This window comes from Musa acuminata, chromosome BXJ1-2, assembly GCF_036884655.1.
Source record: "Musa acuminata AAA Group cultivar baxijiao chromosome BXJ1-2, Cavendish_Baxijiao_AAA, whole genome shotgun sequence".
NCBI lineage: Eukaryota > Viridiplantae > Streptophyta > Magnoliopsida > Zingiberales > Musaceae > Musa > Musa acuminata.
Genome location: NC_088328.1, coordinates 11592513 through 11614680, shown reverse-complemented (window position 1 = coordinate 11614680; position 22168 = coordinate 11592513). Strand labels below are relative to the sequence as shown.

Sequence of the window (22168 nt, the reverse complement as noted above, 5' to 3'; positions counted from 1 at the left end):
ACCTAGTTTAAACTTAATACAGATCGTGCCTACAGTGTCCAGTCTAAGGAGGGAGGAGCCAGTTTCCTGATTTGCTCAAGTGAAGGGAGCTGTAGGATCACAGGCTGCAAATTCATATATGGAGGTAGCAGATACAATGAAGGCCATTCAAGAATGTGACCTCATCGCAATGCAAGAAGGAACCTAGAAACTGAAAATTGAAGCAGCTGATGCTGAGCTGGTTAAAATTTTGGATGAGGGATCTCCCTGCTTACAAAAACCTCCATGCATACAGAGAAGCTAATTGTTGTGCTCATTGGTTAGCTTCCCATGCTAAATCCTCTAAAATTTCTCAACTCTAGAGGCACCATTGACAGTTGATGTAATATAATTTTTTTCATTTGGAAAAAAAAGTGAACTTGGATAGAGGAGGTCCAGAACAAGGATTGAGGTGCTATACACATGCATATCTGCTTCATTAAACAACAGCTGTAACTCTCCTAGTTATGCAATTAAACCTAGGGAAAAAGAAGCACGAAACGACCATGATCTGAACATGTGAATAGAAGAGCAACAGCAAACTTATTCCAGAATATCCACAAATATTCAATAATTATTAAAATTAAGAATACGAATAACAAAATAATGATCATTACGTACAGGATTTTGTTCTGCCCATTTCCATAGTTGAGATAGCTCTTTGTTTCCTAGCCTCCACCTTGGTTTGCTATAATAGTGAAGTGGATGGCATTAATCAGTTCGGTTAAACAAAAAAACCTTTTACGCATAAGTAGCTTGGTTCTAATTGGAAGACTTGAGAACAATCCAAAATGTCCTACAGATCTTTCTCTGTTGCGTTAACAATTTCATTCAAGACTACCTGCAGAACTTTGACTAGCTTTGCTCATTATAGAAAACAAAAACACTCTTAACATCCGTGTAGGTACTGAAAACGAAAATTATTACAAAATATTCTGAAAACCTTCAGCAAGATAAATAAGTAAGCAATTTGTAGCAAATAATTTGGTCATGGTGAAGCACTTCTGTGATGAATGGGCAAAATATTGCATGATAAGACCAAAATGCCAAGTGAAAAATTCAAATTACTCCAATAAGAAGCTAAAAGGTAAAATGGCTTAAGCTGATTAAAGAAAGGTTATTTGCTTATCACAGTGCAGAAGAGCAGATGAATTGTACCCTTACCCAGCAATCAGTCAATTGTAATTATCTAAGTAGACATGCAAAAAGACAAATAGCAAAGTGATCAAGAGGATAGGCTGTCTCCCACAGCACACTGTATCCACAGGGAGGTAAATCTATATAATCAGTGTCTAAAGAGTTTGGGAAGTGAAGACCCACTCTTGTTAGTGATTATCATGCAAGAAAATATACATGCATGGATTAAGTGCCAATCGCCACTGCCATAACATGACACATATAATATTGACACAAACCCATGCTGGCCAAAAAGAGTATCTTGCATACAGATGGGTACAGCACAAGTACATGACAACCACTTGCAGGCACCAAGCTTGCTATATAATGAGCTTGACAGTGACTTGAAATGTGCAGGGCCATAGCACATGATAGTTTGATCCTTTCTAGAGTTTGTATGCGAAACATTAATTTAGTGATATGCTTAAGAAGGGATGATCGGTTAACTACAAACTTATATAGGGAAGACTCATATTACTTCTGAAGGAGCAACTTATAAACTGCTCCTACTAGGAAAGATCAATATCGGAACACTAGGTACAAAGGAAAAAATATCGCTCAGACAGTCCAGACCAACCAGAACAGGTTGCAGACCGAGCAATTTAGGGTTCCCTAACCCTGCTGAATGAGATTACTGCCTGGTTTTAATACTTATACTTGGAAACGTTGGGTTGTAAGCCTACCACCAAATACCATGTCATTTCTTTATATTTTTTAAAATTTTAACTCCCATGTCATGTGTTCTCCCTTTCTTTCTCTTTTTATCTATCCCACTGCCTCTTCGTCCTCATCCCTGACACCTTGCTGTTGCTACTGCTGCCTCCTAGTTCTTCTCCTCCTCTTTCTTTGCCTTCTCTTCTCCTTGCCTCATCTTCATCCTCCTCTCCTCGTGGTATAAGCCAGAGACCAGTATAGGTCTCAAATTGAGACATGTAACCTTGTGATGTATTAGCCGTCACCATAGGGTACACCTCGGCAAGGATGTCGTATCATGTACCAAACCAATACCGATCATAGACAGGTACATAACGGTCGGTACTAGTGTATCAACACATTTAGATATAAATGTTTCGAAGATGAAGGAGAAGAGGAAGGCACAATGGAGGAGAAAAGAGAGAGAAAAAGAAAGGGGAAGGAAGAACTACGAAGAGGAGCAATGGAGGAAGAGGAGGAACAAGTGGAAGCGGTGGAGGAAGGAAGGAGGGTAAGTGGTGGAGGATGACACGGGAGTGTCTAATTTGCTACAATATGCTCATATGGATCTTGCTAATGCTATAGTATATTTTTTAGCCCACAATGTTGCCTCATAGTTTTCAACTCAGCTCATTCAATTATGACAGTTCATAAGCATATAACCTACACAAAGCTAAAGTTGTTTCAATATGTTTTTCTGCATGGCTAAAGAACACATTAAAGGAATTAGTTACTAATTATAAGACACTTAATCTCGTAATTCCCTATGCATGAAGGGTTGTTTCATACACTAGTACTTATTTTGGTGTTCTAGGGTTAGAGAGGGTTTAGAAACTGATGATATTTTGGCAGAAGCTCTCTTGGAGTGCTCCCTTAAAACTCTGTATCTCTTGAATACTTCCTTAAGTGGTGAGTCTTTTATTTTTCAATTCTGTATCCTTGTTTAATTTCCTTGGGATGGTGAACTTTCTGTATCCCTTTGTGATTTTAAACTTGGTGGTGAACTGTTTTTTTTATCTTATTGAAATATTATCGTGAGTTCGTTCCTTTTCTATCTGAAAAACTTATTCCAGCAAATACAACTGTACTATCAATTTTTTTCTGTCAAAATCTATTCTGCATCACCCCTGGTATCAGTTTGGTATCAGAGCTAAAGGCTAGAGATCATGGCAAGACGGAATGGAAAAGATATAATTGATGAATCTACAAGAAAAAAATGAAATAATTGAATAACTTCGAAGTAGAAACAACCAACATGAAAATGATGTCCACGAGTTTACTTCTGATGATGATACACCTCCTCTTCCAAGGGAGTCGAGAAGATTTCGGACAAGACATGGAGTTCAAGACGAGTGGCAGAATAAATAGAACCCAAAATTGGAGATTCTAGAGTTTGAAGGTAAAATAAATGTTGATGACTTTATTGATTGACTTAATATAGTAGAAAGAATTTTCGATTTTCATGAACCACCAGAACAAAAGAAAGTAAAACTTGTGGCACTCAAACTCAGACGGAATGCATCTTTTTGGTGGGAAAATATAAAAAAACAAAGAAAATGTGAGGGGAAGAGTAAGATCGTGACATGAGAAAAAATGAAAAGGGAGCTGAAGAGAAAGTATTTACCTCAATTATAGGCAAGAGATCTTTCTCAAAATCCATGATTTCAAGCAAAAAGATCTTAGTGTGGAGGAGTACACAACAGAATTCGATAATCTCATGTTAAAAGGAGAGCTTGTGGAACCGGAAGAACAAACCATTGCAAGATACTTAGGAGGTCTGAAATATGATATTGCTAAAGTGGTTCAACTGCAACCATATTGGTCTTTAAAGAATGTGAGCAAGTTGGCTTTAAAAGTTGAAAAGCAACAGAAGTTTGAAAAGAGTTCTGGGTATGGGTCAAAAGAAGGCTATATGAAAGGAGGAAATTCCAAGCCTACCCAGAGCAAGGTATCAAAGATGCAAGACAAGGGTGAACGACTTGCTGGCAGCAAACAAACACATAATTCTTCTACGCCAAGTGGCCGGAAATGCTTTAAATGTCATGGTTTTGGGCATATTGCTTCAGATTGTCCAAATAGGAGGATTATAACTTTGGTTGAAGATCATAGTGATGGAGGAGAAGATGAAGCCGACGACGAACCAAAATATAATGATGATGAGGAAGAGGTTACTTATGCTGATCATGGTTTGTCTATTGTACTGCAACGTAGCTTACAAATGTCCTATGTGGCCGAGGATGAAAGTTGGGTGAGAAAGAACGTATTTCACACTAAATGCACTTCTCTTAGCAAAGTGTGCTTGGTTATCATCGATAGTGGCAGTTTTGAGAATGTGGTATCTTTGGAGGTAGTGCAGAAGCTAAAGTTGGACACGATCCCTCATCCATATCCTTACCAATTGTGTTGGCTCCAAAAAGAAAATAACATCAAGGTAACTAAAAGATGTTTAGTTTCGTTTTCTATTGGCAAGTATTATAAAGATGAAGTATGGTGTGATGTTGTTCCTATGGATGCTTGTCATTTGTTGTTGGGAAGACCTTGGAATTATGATAGAAGGGTGTTGTATGATGGCTACAAACATACTTATTTTTTTTAAGGTGAATGAAAAGAAGATTATTTTGGCTCCTTTACAACCTTCTGAAATCAGTGCACCAAAGAAGGAGGTTAGCACTTTTATGTCTTATGGTGAATGCAAGGGTGAATTAGACAAGGATGGTCACATTATGGCTCTAGTAGTAGTAGAGGCAAATGAACAACACAAGGAGACACCAGCAGTCATGAAACCAATCCTAGAGGAGTTTCAAAATATTGTACCGAAAGAGATACCACATGGCCTTCCACCTTTGAGAGACATCCAACATCATATTGATCTTATTCCATGGGCTATTCTACCTAATAAGGCAGCATACAAAATGAGTCCCAAAGAGCATGAAGAACTTCAAAGGCAAGCGGATGAGTTGGTGAATAGGAGATTAATTCAGGAGAGCATAAGTCCTTGTGCAGTTCCAACCTTATTGGTGCCTAAGAAGGATGGTTCTTGGAGAATGTGTGGACAGCCGCACCATCAACAAAATCACAGTAGATTATCGTTTTCCTATTCCAAGGTTAGATGATTTGCTTGATCAATTGTATGGTGCTTCTATTTTCTCAAATTGATTTGAGGAGTGGCTATCACCAAATAAGAATGAGGCTTGGAGATGAGTGGAAAACAACATTTAAAACTAGAGAAGGCTTATATGAATGGCTGGTTATGTCATTTGGGCTATCTAATGCTCCTAGCACTTTCATGAGATTTATGAATCATATACTTAAGCCATGCATTGGAACTTTTGTTATGGTTTACTTTGATGATATATTGGTGTACAGCAAGAGTTCAGAGAACCATATGAATCATCTTAAGGAGATCTTTTTTATTTTGAGAAAGTAAAAGCTTTATGCTAATCTAAAGAAGTGACTTTTTTACTCACAGTGTGATATTTTTGGGGTATGTTGTTTCAAAAACTGGAATCATGACGGATCAAAATAAGGTAGAAGCTATTCTCAATTGGCCAACACCTGCTTCATTGCATGATGTGAGGAGTTTTCATGGCTTAACTTCCTTTTACATAAGATTCATCAAGGGTTTCAACTCTATTGTCGCTCCAATAACCGAATGCCTGAAATGTGATAAATTAAAATGGACTAGTGAGGCTAATGATACTTTTGAACTATTAAAAGGAAAGGTGACCGAAGCTCCTATCTTAGTACTACCTAATTTTGACAAGGCGTTTGAAGTTGAATGTGATGCATCTAATGTGCGAATTGATGTTGTTTTGAGTCAAGACGGAAAGCCTATTGCCTTTTTTAGTGAGAAGCTGAATGATACAATAAGGAAATATTCTACCTATGACAAGGAGTTTTATGCCATTTATCGAGCTTTATCTCATTGGAGTCAGTATCTTCTTGCAAAGTCATTTGTCCTATATTCTGATCATGAGGCTTTAAAGTTCATTAATCAGCAACACAAGCTAAACAAGAGGCATACAACTTGGGTGGAGTTCTTGCAATCTTATAACTTTACAATCAAACATAGATCTGGTGTTCAAAATGTAGTTGCTGACGCATTGAGCAGAAAGCATTCTTTATTATCAGCAATGGAAGTCAAAGTGGTTGGATTTAAGACATTTAAAGATCTATATGAGAATGATGTAGATTTCGGCTCAATATGGCAGAATTGTAAATCAGGTTCCTTTCAACAATTTTCTATCTTTTATGGTTTTCTTTTTCGAGCTAATGCCTTGTGTGTTCCATCTTGTTCTTTGAGACGAGTAATTCTAGCCGAAGCTCATGGTGACGTTTTGGGAGGACATTTCGGTAGGGACAAAACTCTAGTTCTTGTTCAATCAAATTTCCATTGGCCTAAGATATTCAAAGATATGGAGAGACATGTGAAGCAATGTCGAGTGTCATTTGGCACAAACAAGAAGTCAATATTCTGGTTTGTACACTCCATTGCCAGTGCCAAATGCTCCATGGGAGGAAGTGAGTCTTGATTTCGTTTTGGGACTGCCAAGAACTCAAAGGAATACGGATTCTATCATGGTTGTTGTTGATAGATTTTCAAAAATGTTTCATTTTATTACATGCAATAAATCGAATGATGCATCTTATATTGCTGATTTATATTTTAAGGAGATTGTTAAATTGCATAGTATTCCAAGAATTACGGTGTCTGATCGAGATTCAAAATTTATTAGTCATTTTTAGAGAACTCTTTGGAGGAAGCTGGATACTTCTTTGAATTTCAGCAGCTTGCATCATCCATAAACCGATGGGCAAACTGAAGTAACGAATAGAAACTTGGAAAGAGTCCTTTTGAGGTTGTTTATGGTGCTAATCCTACTGGTCCTTTGGACTTAGTCCCTCATTCGACAACTAAGCAATTTAGTGGAGATGCTGATGAGAGAGTTAAGCAAATAAAGAAGCTGCATGAGAGTGTTAAAGCAACCATAGAAAAGCAAAATGAGAGGTACATGCAAGCTGCCAACAAATACAGAAAACATGTGAAGTTTAATGTAGGTGATTTGGTCTGGATTCATCTGAGGGAGAGGTTTCTACCGAGCAAATTTGGAAAACAAAAACTAAAGGCTGATGGTCCATTCAAAGTGCTTAAGAGAATTGGAAAAAATGCTTATGAGATCGAGCTACCTAAAGATCACGGAGTATCCCCAACATTTAATGTAGCAGATTTAAATCCTTTTCATAATCATGATGACGAAACAAACAAGGACTTGAGGACAAGTCTTTTTCAACCAGGGGAGATTGACATGGGAGTGTCTAATTTGCTACAATCTGCTCATATGGACCTTGCTGATGTTATGGTATATTTTTTAGCCCACAATATTGTCTCATAGTTTTCAACTTAGCTCACTCAAGTATGACAGCTCACGAGCATATTCCCTACACAAAGCTAAAGTTGTTTAAAGATGTTTTTCTTCATATCTAAGGAACACATTAAAGGAGTTAGTTACCAGTTGTAAGACACTTAATCTCATAATTCCCTATACATGAAGGGTTGTTTCATGCACTAGTACTTATTTTGGTGTTCTAGGGTTAAAGAGGGTTTAGAAACTGATGATATTTTAACAGAAGCTCTCTTGGAGTGCTGCTCCCTTAAAACTCTATATCTCTTGGATGCTTCCTTGAGTGATGAGTCTTTTATTTTTCAGTTCTGTATCCTTGTTTAATTTCCTTGGGGTGGTGAACTTTCTGTATTCGTTTGTGATTTTAAACCTGGTGGTGAGCTGTTTTTTCGATCTTATTAAAGTATTATCGTGAGTTCGTTCCTTTTCTATTTGAAAAACTTGTTCCAGCAAATACAATTGTACTATTAGTTTTTTTCTGTCAAAATCTATTCTGCTTTACCCCCCCCCAATTCTGCATCACCCCCGATATTAGAGGAAGAAGGAAGAATCGATATAGAAGAGGACGGAGCATACCAGAGAGGTAGGCCACAACAAACAGCAGTGGCGGCGACATCAAACGCCACTAACGATGACATTGATTCCATGGGCCCAACATGAAGAGGCCTCATGTACATGAGCCCTAATCAGTGTTTTAAGTGTTTTTTTTGTTTTTATATTAAGTTGGACTGTACCATATGAAATGGGGCAGTCCATGTATCGATCCATGCTCGGACCAATGCGTATCACCCGTTTCATACCGATCCGAGTGAAATAGATTTTCTTGCTCCTCAGTGCACCAATTAAGATAAATAAAAGACCATTTACCATGTTTGTACTAAGGTTTGGCATACCACCCAAAATGGTATAAAACAAATGATACATACTAGTTCACTAGCCGGCTGGCCGGCTGATCGGTATATAAACCAGCCTTTCTCGAGTGATACATAGAAAACAAGCCTAGAATCAGCCGACTGATACGATCAAAACTCAACCATTATCAACTGTCGATTATCGAGTTTTGACTGATGCAACCCATAACAACTCAAATCTAGCCCTAATCGTCAAATTGACCATTGAGGTCTCTTTTGGGATTTAAATCCTTCTCCCTCCCCGTCTGTCATTCACTCTCTCTCTTATTCTCACCCTTTTTCACACTCTTACTTGTGATTAGAATTCCTAATCGGCGATTAACAGTAATTAAGCTCTAGATTAGTGATTAAAGTTCCTACTCTAAAAGATACAAAGATAAATTCAGTTTTGCCTCCTTATAACTTAGATTGTCAATTCATTTATGACTTAAATACATTTTATTCTTATTTAAATATTATGTATATACCAATAAATAAGGAGGAAAAACCTAAAAGGGGGCTTTTTCGAATTTCTGGACATTTTTGGGAAACCAAGTATGTGTCCCAACATACTGACACCACCAGTACCGACCAGTACATAGTGGCCTGCCCAATGATCAATAAGCCCAGTTGATATGTGGCGTTCCTCGACTGTTACATCAATATACTGGTACAATATGGTATATATAGCTTGTATGTAAAATGAAGACCATGCATGATCATAATTAAGGCAATCAATTTTGCAAAATGCCTAAACAAGGTAATATCACATATAAGACTTATTTAGACAACAATTCTGCTGCATTTTATAGAAAGGATCCATAGAAAATCAAAATATCCACAATATTCTACTTGATAAATAGATTAAATGAATGATTTTGCTATTCAAAATATTTTTTGTACCTTATTTAATATCTATATGTAGCTTCTTACACTGCATAGTTTGTCAATCGTATGTCACAAACCCAAGGCGCTCTATGTTTTAGCCTAGTGCTTATTCTACAAGACTATAATGATCAAAAACAGAGTAGAAGGGTCATTGAACCAAATTCATCCATCTCTTACAGCTGATACAGTGGCATATTGATTCAGGTATACAACCTAAACACAAAAAAAAAGAGAAGAAATATGATACTACCAAAACAAAATAATATGAAAAATATAAGGGCGGTCCTGATGCATGAGGCTTTTGCCAATATGAGGTTTGATAGAGACAATGTACACAACCTTGCCCTAATAAGAGATTGTTTCATGATTCAAATTCTAATCATATGGTCGCAAAGAGGCAATCTTGCCACGACAACAAGGCTCGTTCTCATGCAAATAGATTATATATCTCAATTCTCAAATTCAGTGTTCAAAGCTTCTTTTCCATTGCTAATGAATGCATATTTCTCATGATCATGCCCCTCTAAAAATCACAATGCAGTTGCAGCCCCACAAAAAGCCTTAAAATCTTTGAGAAATCGAAGGACACAGACTCGTGATTCCCAGTAGTACTGTTTGTCGTTATGGAAGGGGCAAAAAGAAGGCAGTGACAAATTTGGGCTCTAGTTACTTACCTGCTCACATCTCAAATTCTCAGAGATACTAGTTAAACACCAATTCAAAGAGTGAACAAAAGAAGGAAAAGAAACACAAACAAAATCCTGATATGCAAATTAATTATCATTTGCTGCTCCCACATGAGCTCAGTGTTACAATCTATGGCAATGCTATCCCTAGTTTCCAGTGTATTATCTATTGAAATAATTCTTAACTAACAATCTCAACAAAAGCAACAGATGGCTTACAGGGGGCTCCATTCCTACTATGTATATCATAGATTTTTCTGGTATTATTCACTAGTTTTCTTTTCATATAAACTGGAATATGCACATACGATATTTCCAACACTAATCCTACTAAAAAAGTTTTATTTGCCCAAAACTTTCCCAAAGCATGGTACCATATTGAGTTGTGAACTCTCCAAACTTTGTCTTCAGGTGGATCTCAACAAAGCAAGCTGACATTGCTTATTTTAGTCAACATAACCAAATGAAATTTGAAACAGCCAGCAACTTGGACAAACAATCTTATTTTAGTCAATTATAGTAAGTTATGTTCATGTTACTAAATTATTTTCCTAACAATTTAAGGATAATTACAAAGCCCAGTATAATAGATCATGTTGGATAATTATATATAATCTAGTTTTCCTGCATCCTTTAATAAATATCTTTAGACACTTAATATCAATATCAATAGTTGTTCCATTAATACAGGTAGTACAGAATTCATGTTTTACTTCTCCAATTATACAGCCTATGCAATTCAACAAACACCTTCCAGACATGTTGCTACTTTCAGGTTCACGTCTTAGGACAGCTTTCTTCTGTAAGCACCTATAAGCCTCACATTCACACATTATGCGCCATGTATAACCACTTCTGAGAGTTTTGAGATTTAACCACATGCCATAAAGCTCTAGAATTCAAATCATTGACATATGCACAAGTCAAAAGAGGCAGACCATATGGCTAAATGTTGCTTATGGAAATATGTATAACCAAACTACATTATGTGCATGGGTTTGCAGAGAACCACACACTCGAGTTTGCTAGAAGCCTGGAAATATAACCTGTCTTCTACATTGTTTCCATGTAGTCAATGAGAACCCCTCCTCCAGACCAGGTATAAGCAAAATATAGTGGGAAAACCTTAATACCAGGTAAATGGCAGTTATATTAATCATTATAATCATAATGTACTTTATGGTTTAATACCAGGGGTCGAGCAATAACAAAGTATAATGAGATAACACGTACTGGCTGGAAAAAGCTGCATAAGTTGTAAATTAAGATAGTGATTTATATAGCACTACTTTCATGTCTATTCAAAAAAAATAAAAATAAAAATTATTAAAAAAAAGGAAGATTGCAAAGCTTTGTTTGTAACAATCAGGAAAATTGTGAGAATACGCATGCGTACCGTTTCTTGGCTCCATCATGACCAATCTTTCTCTCAGTAGGTTGTTTCTCAAATGCTGGGCAACCATCTCGTTTCCACCAAACCTTGGGGTACAATGTCAAATGAACAAGCACAGATCAAAATTAATCTCACCTCAAAGGAACAATCTTAGCAATGAACTCATAAAATATATTACCATTTCAAAGGTAAGCAATCTCTCATAATAAAAGAAACAAGAGATAGTTTGAAGATATTACTCACCCAATTCTTTTCACGTTCCAATATGTGCTCTATACTTTGAAGGAACTCCTTCCCCTTTGGAGGAATGACCTCTAGAAGTTTCTTAACACGCTCTTCACAAGATTTAATTTCTTCTTTCTGAATATATGAAGACCAACATCTTATTTGGTAGCTCAGCAAAGAAAACAAAACTAAAACTCTAAAGGTAACAAATTAATAATATATTAGGAATGAACTTCTGATGGTGCCCGACAAAGCAAACACTAAACTGAGAGAACAATAACTAGGCTAGCACTATGAGAAAGTGTAGCTAGTTTATAGAACTTGGAGAACATACACAAACTTTTATTTAAGAGAATTTTGTAATACATGACGTGAAATCATTTGTATTAGGGAGAATAATGCATCATGTACCAGCAAATTTAAGTAAGCTTCTATCTACATTTCTGATATCTAAATCTTTACTGAGTGAAACTACCATTAGATTTTTTTTTTTTTTTTGGCATAGTGTGCTTAAGAGATGAGATCATAATAATGACGATTAATTAGGATGTCCTATTACCTAAACGATTATGGATGAAATATAGAGAAAAGCACCAACAAAAATAGAGGCACTAACCATGCTTTCGGAGGGCCCATCTTTGTCATTCTTGCCAGGGGTCTATATATCACATAAAGAAAAAAAAAGCAAAAATATCAACTCACAGGTATGATGATACAAGTACTGTAGTTAGTGCTAGAACATAACCATCACAAGCAAGGATTTCAATCCTGGGTAGTAGTGTCATAAGCCCATGCCAAACCAATGACATTGCGAAGGTGGTGTGGTCACCCTTTGGGAACGTCTATGAAGCACTAAATGATGATATGTAAATCACAGCATTTTAGTATGACAATCATGTCATATGCAATAACTTGGGAAGATCCACTCTAACTACACTAAAATTATAACATAAGATGTATAAACTACATGGTACAAATGTCAGTTAAAAATGTAAGATGCTGATACATTATGTTCTAGTTGAAGTCTAATTCCCCATCCTCTGGCTAATTGAATGTAGGTGACTGAAACGTATCAGCTAGTTAGATCTAAACTACCACTATACAAAGAGCTAAGAACCAATAGCTTGTATCATTAGAGCAACTACATTAAGATTACAATAGAAGGCATATATGCCCTGGCCAAATGTCAGTCCAAAATGAAGGATGCTAAAATAACTTCTCCATTTAGTTTTAATCTTGACCACTAGAAGTTTGCCCATATTTTCTCCATGTCAAGCCCTTGTTCTGTACAAAAGAATCTAGGTGATGGAAACCTATCAGCTGGCTTGGAGAAGAACCACCTGGAGATCGCTATTGGAAAACCACTAAGAACATGAAATTAGGTTAAGACAAATTAAACTAAAATTGAATATAAAAATGTATTCAGGATAGATATAATTCATGGATGTGATGACAGGTGACAAATCCTTTAATCACTCAGAACCTGTATGGATTTCAAAGTGTCCTATTCATCATAACCCCTTGCCACAAATTCCTAGAGACATATAACGATGAGTGGCTGGTCAATCAATATATCAAGATTCGAAGATCATTGATCATAGGTGTAGCGCCCATATGGATCATATTTTCAACACAGGTAAAAGAAAATCCAAATTCATACTGAAAACCGTACTGGTCCCATGCCGGACCAATACATATGGTCAATACTAGCGTACTGACACTGCTGGGGAAGAAAAAGGAGGAAAGGAAGAAGGATAAAAAAGAAAGAAGAGGGAAAAAGAAAAAGAAAAAAGAGGTTCAAAGAAAAGGAAGAGAAAGAAGAATGAAAAAGAGGAGGTGGTGGAGGAAGAAGGAAGAGGAATAGGCATACCGGAAAGATATGGATGACCAAAGAAGAAGAAGAGGAAGAAGAAGAAAGAGATCGATGCCGCATGATGAGCGACAAGTGGTGCACATAGGACGATCACAGCACATGGAAGAGGATAAGAGGGTAGTGGTCTCAAAAGATGAGGGTGACGAGCTCAAAAGAGAAGATGGTGTGTACTAATTCATGCTTGGACCAGTAAATACTCACCATTACAAAATCACAGCCTACGCACCCAACCATACAAGTACCATATCAATCTTATCAATCTGATCAGCAATGGACCGAGACATGCAATTTTGCCCGCCATTATTTGTTTCTCTACACCATTCCATGAGCAAGTTTTTAAATCTCACTCATGCTGATATTGTTTGTCAGTATGATTCCAGTAGTACAAACCCATGGTACCAACACTATATACGGATCAATGGGTCTATAGACCTTGTACCACCCGGACTAGAGAAGGAGAGAAGAGCGGAGGAAGAAGAAGAGAAAGAGGAGAAACGGAGGAGGTTAAGTGGCAAAGGAAGAGGAGGCACACGGGGTAAAAGGGGAGTAGGACATGGAGGAGGTATACTGGAGGAAGAGGAGGAAGTAACAAACCTTACAAGGATGCGACGACAAGCCACAGAGTGGCAGAGGTGACCATAGCGATAGTGACAAATGCATGAAAGAGAGAGAAAGGGGAAAAGAGCATGAGAGAAGAGAGAAAAAACATAAAAATATGGTCGCTTATCAAAAGTTGTCAAAAACATAATGCATTGTGGTTACATAAAGTACTCCATCAAAAAGATAATGGTGGTACCAGATGGTACTCCTGGACTAGTAATTTGCATACCGTTCATATTAGTAAATATTGACTTGTACCAATTTGTATGGTGGGGATTTTCTGCCTTGTTCATATCTCACAAAACTTATTGTGACACCACATTTTGACCCAAAATAGCGATCTTAGACTGGTAAGCATAATAAAGGGGAAGGAATGAACATGGTTTTTTTAAGACTTGAACAGAGCATTTTATGTCCTAAGGTCTGCCATACCGAATCGTACCACCCGGTACGGGCAGTATGTACCGGTCCGACAGGCTACTGATACGTAGACCACCCGTTATCGGGCGGTACGTTCAAAAAAACCCCGTATCGGACGATACGGGGTAATATCAGGCAGTAACGATCGAAATTTCGACCGTTACTGCCCAGCACAACTCGGTAACGGTCGATTTCGATCGTTACCGCACTGTAGCAGTACTACAGTGCTTCAACGATCAATTTGACCGTTGGAGCCCTTTCTCATTCTATTTAAGCCATTCTTCTCTCCTCTATTTAAGCCAAAAGGGAAGGCAGTAGCATCAGTTGCATTGTTGGAAAGAATCGAGTCGGACGACGAGACACCTTGACAATCACATTCTCTTTCTTGCTCGGTCCAGAGACATGACAGCAACACGGACAGCAGTGCCTCGACAGATGATGGCGGTGATGCTGGGCAGTCGTTGGTCTCGTCTACACAACTTGAGGGTGGTGAATGGACTGAGGAGCAATATTTTACATATGCCACTCAAGATTCAGATCATGGAACTCGACAAGGTACTGGTCTAGTTTATGCGCGGAAGGGGAAGGGGAAGGTAGTGGATGAATATGAACAAATGCGACAGAACATAAATGATATAGACACAGAAAGAGACTCATCGTATTCACAGCCATCGTATTATGGAGAATCATACGGGCAACAACAGTATGGTCATAGTTGGTCATCCTTCTCTGAGCAACAGTATGATACAAAACGGCAGATCAGTAGCGAAAGTAGAAGCTCTGACATTCACCAATATATGCCTCAAGAGCTGCCTCGGACAAATATGATTCATGAGGATCAGTCTACGATCAGCACCACATTGATGCATCAATGGCATACAGTGTAACAATACACTATGTCATGGGATCAATTTCATGATTGGGTCCAACAAACGTATCATATTGATATACAGATGTATCGGATCGAAGACCCCGATCCACCACCCGTGGAGACCCGTCGTTCATTTTGGTGGTAGAATCAAGTAATCAACAATCAGGTATATCTACATATGTGATTATTTAATTCATTTGAATTTTAGAGTTTATATTATAACAAAATAGTCTAACAATTCAACTGATTTTTCTGTAGATATTTCAATCTATAACGGGTTGAAATACGAACCTCGAACAAGACTACCTCAAAGCCCGAAAAAGATATGTGATACTATTCTTACCTAATTTACATTGATTTTACTAAACTTATACTATTACTATATTTTTTTGTAACTTGAAAACCTTATCCTAACTTTTTTTTAAATTTTCAGGTATTTTCGGAGGGTTAAATCTGTGAAATCAGGTGTACCGCTCGGTACACCGTACCGTACCGTACCGAGCCCAGGTCGAAACGCCGATACGATACGATAATGTGAACCTTAGTCCTAACTAAATTGGTTGGGGTCGTTGACTCATTTATTCCTGAATGGTCATAGTTTCAAGTTTTGTGAATGTATTGGGATTTTCAATTATGTCCATCTCACCTTTGCATTATTAGAGGTGACACTCTACATAGTTCTCATTATTCTCTTTTTTTTTTCTTTGTTATGCTTCTAGCACCCTTGCACGAGCACGACAAGTTACCACATTGTACTGGCAACATATCTAGGGCCATGTAAGAGCTGAAATTGGACAATTGGACCATACAAAAATAACTCATCTATTCTTTTCTAGTGGAAAAAAGAAAAACCCAATGCATAAGACTCCCACCGATGCCAGGTTTAGAAAAGGTCAGTACATGGAGTCTTACCCTTTCGAGCAAATATGATGTGTCTGTGATATGAAACTTAGTCACCTAGATCGCAAATAAGCAACAATAAACTTACACCAACATTTGCACTCTTTTGAAGCCCCAAATAGTAAAACGTTACTTTAATTAACTAGGAAAAAAAAGAGTACCCTGAATTAAATGAAAGAATTTATATCAAAACATATGCAGTCACCTAGTTAAACCAGCTGATATTTAGCAGACTAAGCAACATACCTTTAGAAAATCAAACAATATAAGACATTGAACAAGGATATGGCGGCGAAAACTGGGATCTTTCAGCTATAGAAAAGGGAAATTGTTAACCAATGAGATCAAAATAAGCATTTAAAATAGAAGATATATTGGAAAAAAAAATACAAGATACACTTCTGACATCACTTGGTCAAACACCCATCTGTGGATGAGACCAGATACTCTTTCCAACACCAACACAACTGTGCCAAACTAAGTGCACGTCATTATCATCTACCTTGTTAATTTTGTAGGTTTTTGACAGGGTGTTTGACCAAGTGAGCACCAGAAGAACTTATCTTAACAGTACATCCTAAAAACACTTGTTCTAGCGTATCACCTCTAGTCCCATTAATTTACTGCTTGTCAAGTACTTGATGTTGAAAACAGCATCCTCCTCTTCTTGCTCAAGAGTATTCACATTTCCATCATCATCACTAAGAGGCTGAGCTTCAAATGTGTCCAACACAACCTAAAAACTCGAAACATAAATCAGTAAAGAGTTCATAGTTATGCTGTCTTACAATTGAATACATGTTTGCCAAAAATGCAAGAGGTGATATAAAGACGGATAATCCTTAAAAAGAGGCAAAAAGTATACCATCAAGTTAAATGCGAATTTTTGCCATTTGGACGGTGCAAGGGTTGTTGAAGTTGGATTACTAAAATGCTCCTGATTAGAAAAGGAAGGAAAATAACACAATTAACTCAGTTCATTAATGGCCATACCATCCTTTAAGTCTTAGAATAGTACGACAAGAAAAAGTGAAAATGCTCTTATGCACTGCTGTAGCAAGAAGAGAAATCTGATGGACAAATTAATTGTTTAGATAGTCTAAATATCATTGAAGGTTTTTTTTTTAATATGGTAAATTCCAATTTCAGCATACATTGGCAAAATTATTTTCTGATTAAGGTTTTAGAAGTATCAATACTATAAGTGAACACCAAGTTATATGAGAAGGTTTAGGAATCCATTTACAAATAGACGAAGTCAACAAACTACAAAGGCATATTAAATGATGCAATAACCACTTTAATTAAATTTGATGGGTGCCAAAAATTATTTTTGACAGGTATATAGTAAGGTCCAGTGATTTAAAAAGCGTTAGGCGCCACGGTCCAAAAACACCCGAAGTGCTAGGCACTCGCCCGAGCGAAGTGAGGCGCTAAAATATAAATAATATAATATAATTAATAAATATAATTATTTAAATAAAAATATGATATTAAATTAAGAAAATCTTGTAAAATTACAATATCACATTAACAAAAAGTCTCAAAATTCAAAACAATAACAATAATTTCAAATAAATAAAAATTAATAGTATTAAAATCAAAATAATATATTATTAATCTAATAAATAAAAATAATGTTACTAATATAAAGTTAGTAGTATACTATTAATATACTGTTAACAATATACTATCAAAGTGAGAAGAGTGTGAGTAAGAGGAAGATCGAGGCTGCTGACTAAGAGCAACGGGAGCGGTGAGCGACGATAGTGGTAGCGACAGCAGCGAGCAACAGCAGCGGAAGCGGGAGTGGCGAGCGACGATAGTGGCGACGGCAGCAGCAACGGGAGCGACGAGCGATGACAGTGGTAGCGGCAGTGGGAACAGCGAGCGACGATAGTGGCAACAGCAGCGATAGTAGTGAGTAGCGACAGTGGGAGTGAGAGTGGCGAGCGACGACAGTGGCAACAGTAGCGATAGAAGTGAGCAACGGCAGCGGCGAGCAATAGCAGCGGTAGTAGCCAGCAACAACAGCGGCAGCGGTAGCAGCGAGCAACGGCAGCAAGAGCAGGAGCAGCGAGCAAGGTTAAGATTGGGAAGTCGTGAGAGGAAGGTTATATCGGTGCTTTAGTTGGTTCGATTGAACCAACTAAAGCACCGGAGACCGAACTAGACCTAAAACGTTGGTTCGGTCGCTGGTTTAACCCGGGTGCTCGCCCAAAGTGCCCGGCGCCTGGGCTCAAGCGAGCGCCCAGGCGGCGCCTCTTTGAAGCGTACTGCCTGGAAATGAAGCAAGACGCTCGGGCCTCGCCTCACCTCGCTCGAGCGCTTATTGAAATAACCGGTAAGGTCTCCCATTTTTCCAAGCTTCAATTACGAATAAACAAAGAAATCCACTATTTTTCATATTACTAATTGATAAATAAGTATTTCAAAAGGATACACCATGCCAAACTGAAAAAATATGGTGCAACCCAACATTCGAGGCACCTATAATGTACCATGGGATCTATGATGGGGAGGTGTCTAAGGTAATGCTTGTAAAGAAAACCATGGATCTTGGGGAAAATCATTATAGTATCCAAGGTCTGCAATTTCGTATCGTACCAGAGTTTCGACGTTCACTCAGTACGGTACGAAATTGTATACCGAGCGGTATACCGTTCGGTATATATATATATATATATTATATATATATATATATATATATTCCGAAAAAGGCGACGTCGCCTTTTTCTAAAATATTTATATATAAATATATATATATATATATTATTTTATTTTATTTTTTCGTTCCGTCAGGTAGCGGGCGGTCCGCGTACCGGTATGCCGTCGGACCGGTAAGTACGTATCATTCGGTGTTGCCTACCTTGATAGTATCAAAGGCAAACTAAATTAAAAAGGCTTAATAAGTATAATTAAGATCAGCATATCATTTATAGGCATTAAACCTAATATGCTCTCCAATTTTCCGTCTCTTCATACTTGGCAAACTATATGGTTGCTAACATTATTCGCCTTACTGGTCCGTACTAGTGTACCGATCGACCATTGCTATGGTATGTACTATGCCATACTAATGTACCAACACACGATATGGTGGAGCATACCGACAAACCGGTATGTACCACTCATACCAATCCCTTGTTGGACCAATATGTATCGCCCGTACTGAGCGGTTCATCACAGTATAGTGAACCTTGGTTGCCAATATCAATAAAGTCCAAAGAGAAGAAATTGGAAATGCTCATGGAAGCACCCTCATACTAGATATTACTAAAATGCTAATCCAAAGCCAAACAATGTAATGTGCAAAATTCCTAGTCTACACAACGAAACCCTCAATCTTTTATTACGCTTTTACCATATTCATATTATTAGTGGAAACCAACTGCTTGACAACTTTATTCACTTCAAAGAGTTCAAGCAGAATAAAAAGGTTTATGCTACAGTGTTCATCAAAAATTGAATCAAGACATTTAAAAAGGCTGTCAATGAGTCCTTTATTATATTTGATCAGATCTGCATAGAAATTTCCACCAAGCTTTAGTAACCTATCACTAGAAGCAGCTAAAATAAAATCTTGATTATCCATCAACTCGAGAATAGTTTTAGCACAAACATTCACAAGGTTTCGATAGACTACAAAAGTACCTCTATCGATTTCTTAATATACATGATGTTCCATATTTCACCATGCTTAGCTTTTACTTGATAGATTAGTCTACGTAAGTACTTTTGGATTATCTGGTTCAGATGTCAGTACTAGTATCACAATGTTCAGCAGGTTTAAGCAATAAAAGGCACAAGATGCTAAACTCATGGAGAGGTGAAGCTATGCCCTGAAGAGGGAAAATCGAAAACCTAACCTGTAAACTCCAAAAGGTTTTGTAGAAATTGAAATCAACAGTAATTCCTGTAACATTAATATGAAAATTATACCAATAATGAGTCAATTAAATGACATACAAACATGTTTAAGTGAAAAGGAAAAAAAAAAACAAAAGAAACAGCCAACACTATGTTTCTCTGTGCATACCATCAGGAGCATCTTTCTCATACTTAGTTTCATTTGATGTGTTGAAAACTCCCTTAATATTTACAGCTGTAAAATATTGTTCCAAAAGAAACCATGTCACAAACAAAAAAAAGTAAATTAACTGTGGTTGGTATTGGTGAAGGTACCTGAGCGCTCTGATAGTGGGAAAAAATGGGCAAGAAACATAAGAATACGTCCACAGAATACAACATCGTTTGCCTGGAAACTCTAATTATTAGTACATCAATGAGATAATGGTGCAGTAACATTAGATTATAACGAAGAAAGCACTGACTTATCATAAACATTCCAAGAAGTCCCGAACCTAATGACTACTTATCAAAGTTTAAGTTATCACATGGCTTGCTTGCATCAGTTGTGGAGTGGCATGACATGAATTGTACCATGTCAAACAATGCCATTACTATTATGGCACTCACACAATGATGTGCCAAGACATGTTATTGGATCTATTTTTTTCATCACCACAAGGAAGTTTCTTGTTGACCAAAGTATCTACAACGAAAAGAAGTCCAACAAGCAAGTATTTTATCAACAAGGAACATTATTTGTCAAACCAAATATGAAATTATACTTCCTTAGAGAAGGAAACATTAAGTTATCCTTTCTTTTCGTTTGTTCAGGGTTTAAAAAAAGGAGAAAGGGATTGTAACCAGGATATCAATTTATGAATGGAGGATTAAATATATTCTTTTTCCCACATTATTTGTGACTGATGTCAGGTCACATCTATTATAATAATATTATTCCATCGTCAACATATGAAATGTGCACTGATGTGAGGCTTTCGACCCTTGATGTTAATCCTTGAACAATAGTGGTTCTAGTCAAGGTTTTTAATAACACATGCTACCGTTCATTATGGATAATATTTACTGGTCCCACAGATGACCAGGGTAAACTGGGTGATATGCATGGTACTGGACCTGTACCAGATTGTACAGGCTCCATACTGCCCAATATACCAGGTACAAGGCTGGTACAGGGTGGTACAGGTTTTATACCAAGTATTTTATTTTTCAGTATTTTTTATTTGTTTAACCACCAATGTATCAAAACTTGGTACACAGGTACGAACTGGTGTGCTACCAGTCCGAACTAATTGCTATAGTACTGGTACATAAAATTGTGAACCTCGAGTCCAATATTTATCTTTTTTACTTTTTCTATTATTCAAAATATTTTTTCTTTTTTCTACAATTACAAGTACTAGAAAAAATATATGTTCTTTGCCCTCCACACAACTGTCCTACATCAAGATGGGATCTATGTGCTTATAAATACAACATAATTAGAGAAAAATGTTTTATGTCTAAAACCTTTGACAGTCTTCGAAGGAGTTGATTGCACGTTCTGAGCATCACAAGCTTCCCTCTACCAAAAAGCTCTTGCTGCAACAAATTAAACAAGCTACTTAAACAATAGAGTGACAAATCAAGGATTCCAGTCGGATATGTAATCAGCAAAAACTGACTTTTAAACAAAAACTATAGCTTAAACATCCAAATTACTCACCTTACCCAAGATATCTTGCTTGCTCTCAATGTATCCAAAAATTTCTTTGCAATCTTTGATGGTTGACATCTCAGTCAAATCTTCTAACAGCTGGAATATCATGCCACCTTCAACATGTCCTCTATCACAGAGATGAAGAACAATATCTACAAGCAGAGGAAAGAAAGGATAGGTCTCATCATATTATAGAAAATTTGCATGTGTGTCCAACATACACATATATACAATGTACCAAACTTGGTGCAGCATCATTTTGCAAAGCAAAGAATGTTTACTGCAGTTGTCTACCAACCAAGAAAGCGTGGTATTTGTCCATGGATACTTTCTCCTTCATCAATCGTTTGGCCATATTGCATCATCCTTTCACCTGATTGAACTGCAGATGACTGGAGATGAAGATATAGAATGATGTCATCAACTAATATGAATCCCAAGACAAATCCACGTACCATAACAGCAGAACTTACAACAGTTTTTCCATCAGTATAATCTATTTGGCAATCCACAGAGAGAGCAATCTCACTTCTTCCCCATATAATACACACTAACATAAAGTAC

At 37.2% G+C, this 22168-nt stretch overlaps 1 protein-coding gene across 3 annotated transcripts in view; it reads right to left on the bottom strand.

Annotated features, from left to right (window-relative positions):
- LOC135582783 (THO complex subunit 1-like) overlaps positions 1-22168 on the bottom strand; it is a 30674-nt gene that overhangs the window by 2030 nt on the left and 6476 nt on the right. Inside the window, exons 4-16 of one of the 3 annotated variants that reach the window (XM_065086345.1) lie at positions 21903-21996; positions 21611-21756; positions 21415-21486; positions 20221-20293; positions 20075-20140; positions 19905-19951; positions 16901-16972; positions 16640-16771; positions 16282-16347; positions 11988-12029; positions 11390-11506; positions 11150-11232; positions 640-706 (exon numbers count right to left, since the gene is read on the bottom strand). In XM_065086345.1, the coding sequence (XP_064942417.1) occupies positions 640-706; positions 11150-11232; positions 11390-11506; positions 11988-12029; positions 16282-16347; positions 16640-16771; positions 16901-16972; positions 19905-19951; positions 20075-20140; positions 20221-20293; positions 21415-21486; positions 21611-21756; positions 21903-21996 (1077 nt within the window). The remainder of the gene's footprint in view (positions 1-639; positions 707-11149; positions 11233-11389; positions 11507-11987; positions 12030-16281; positions 16348-16639; positions 16772-16900; positions 16973-19904; positions 19952-20074; positions 20141-20220; positions 20294-21414; positions 21487-21610; positions 21757-21902; positions 21997-22168) is intronic. The other 2 variants (XM_065086352.1, XM_009387385.3) reach the window with 2 other exon arrangements.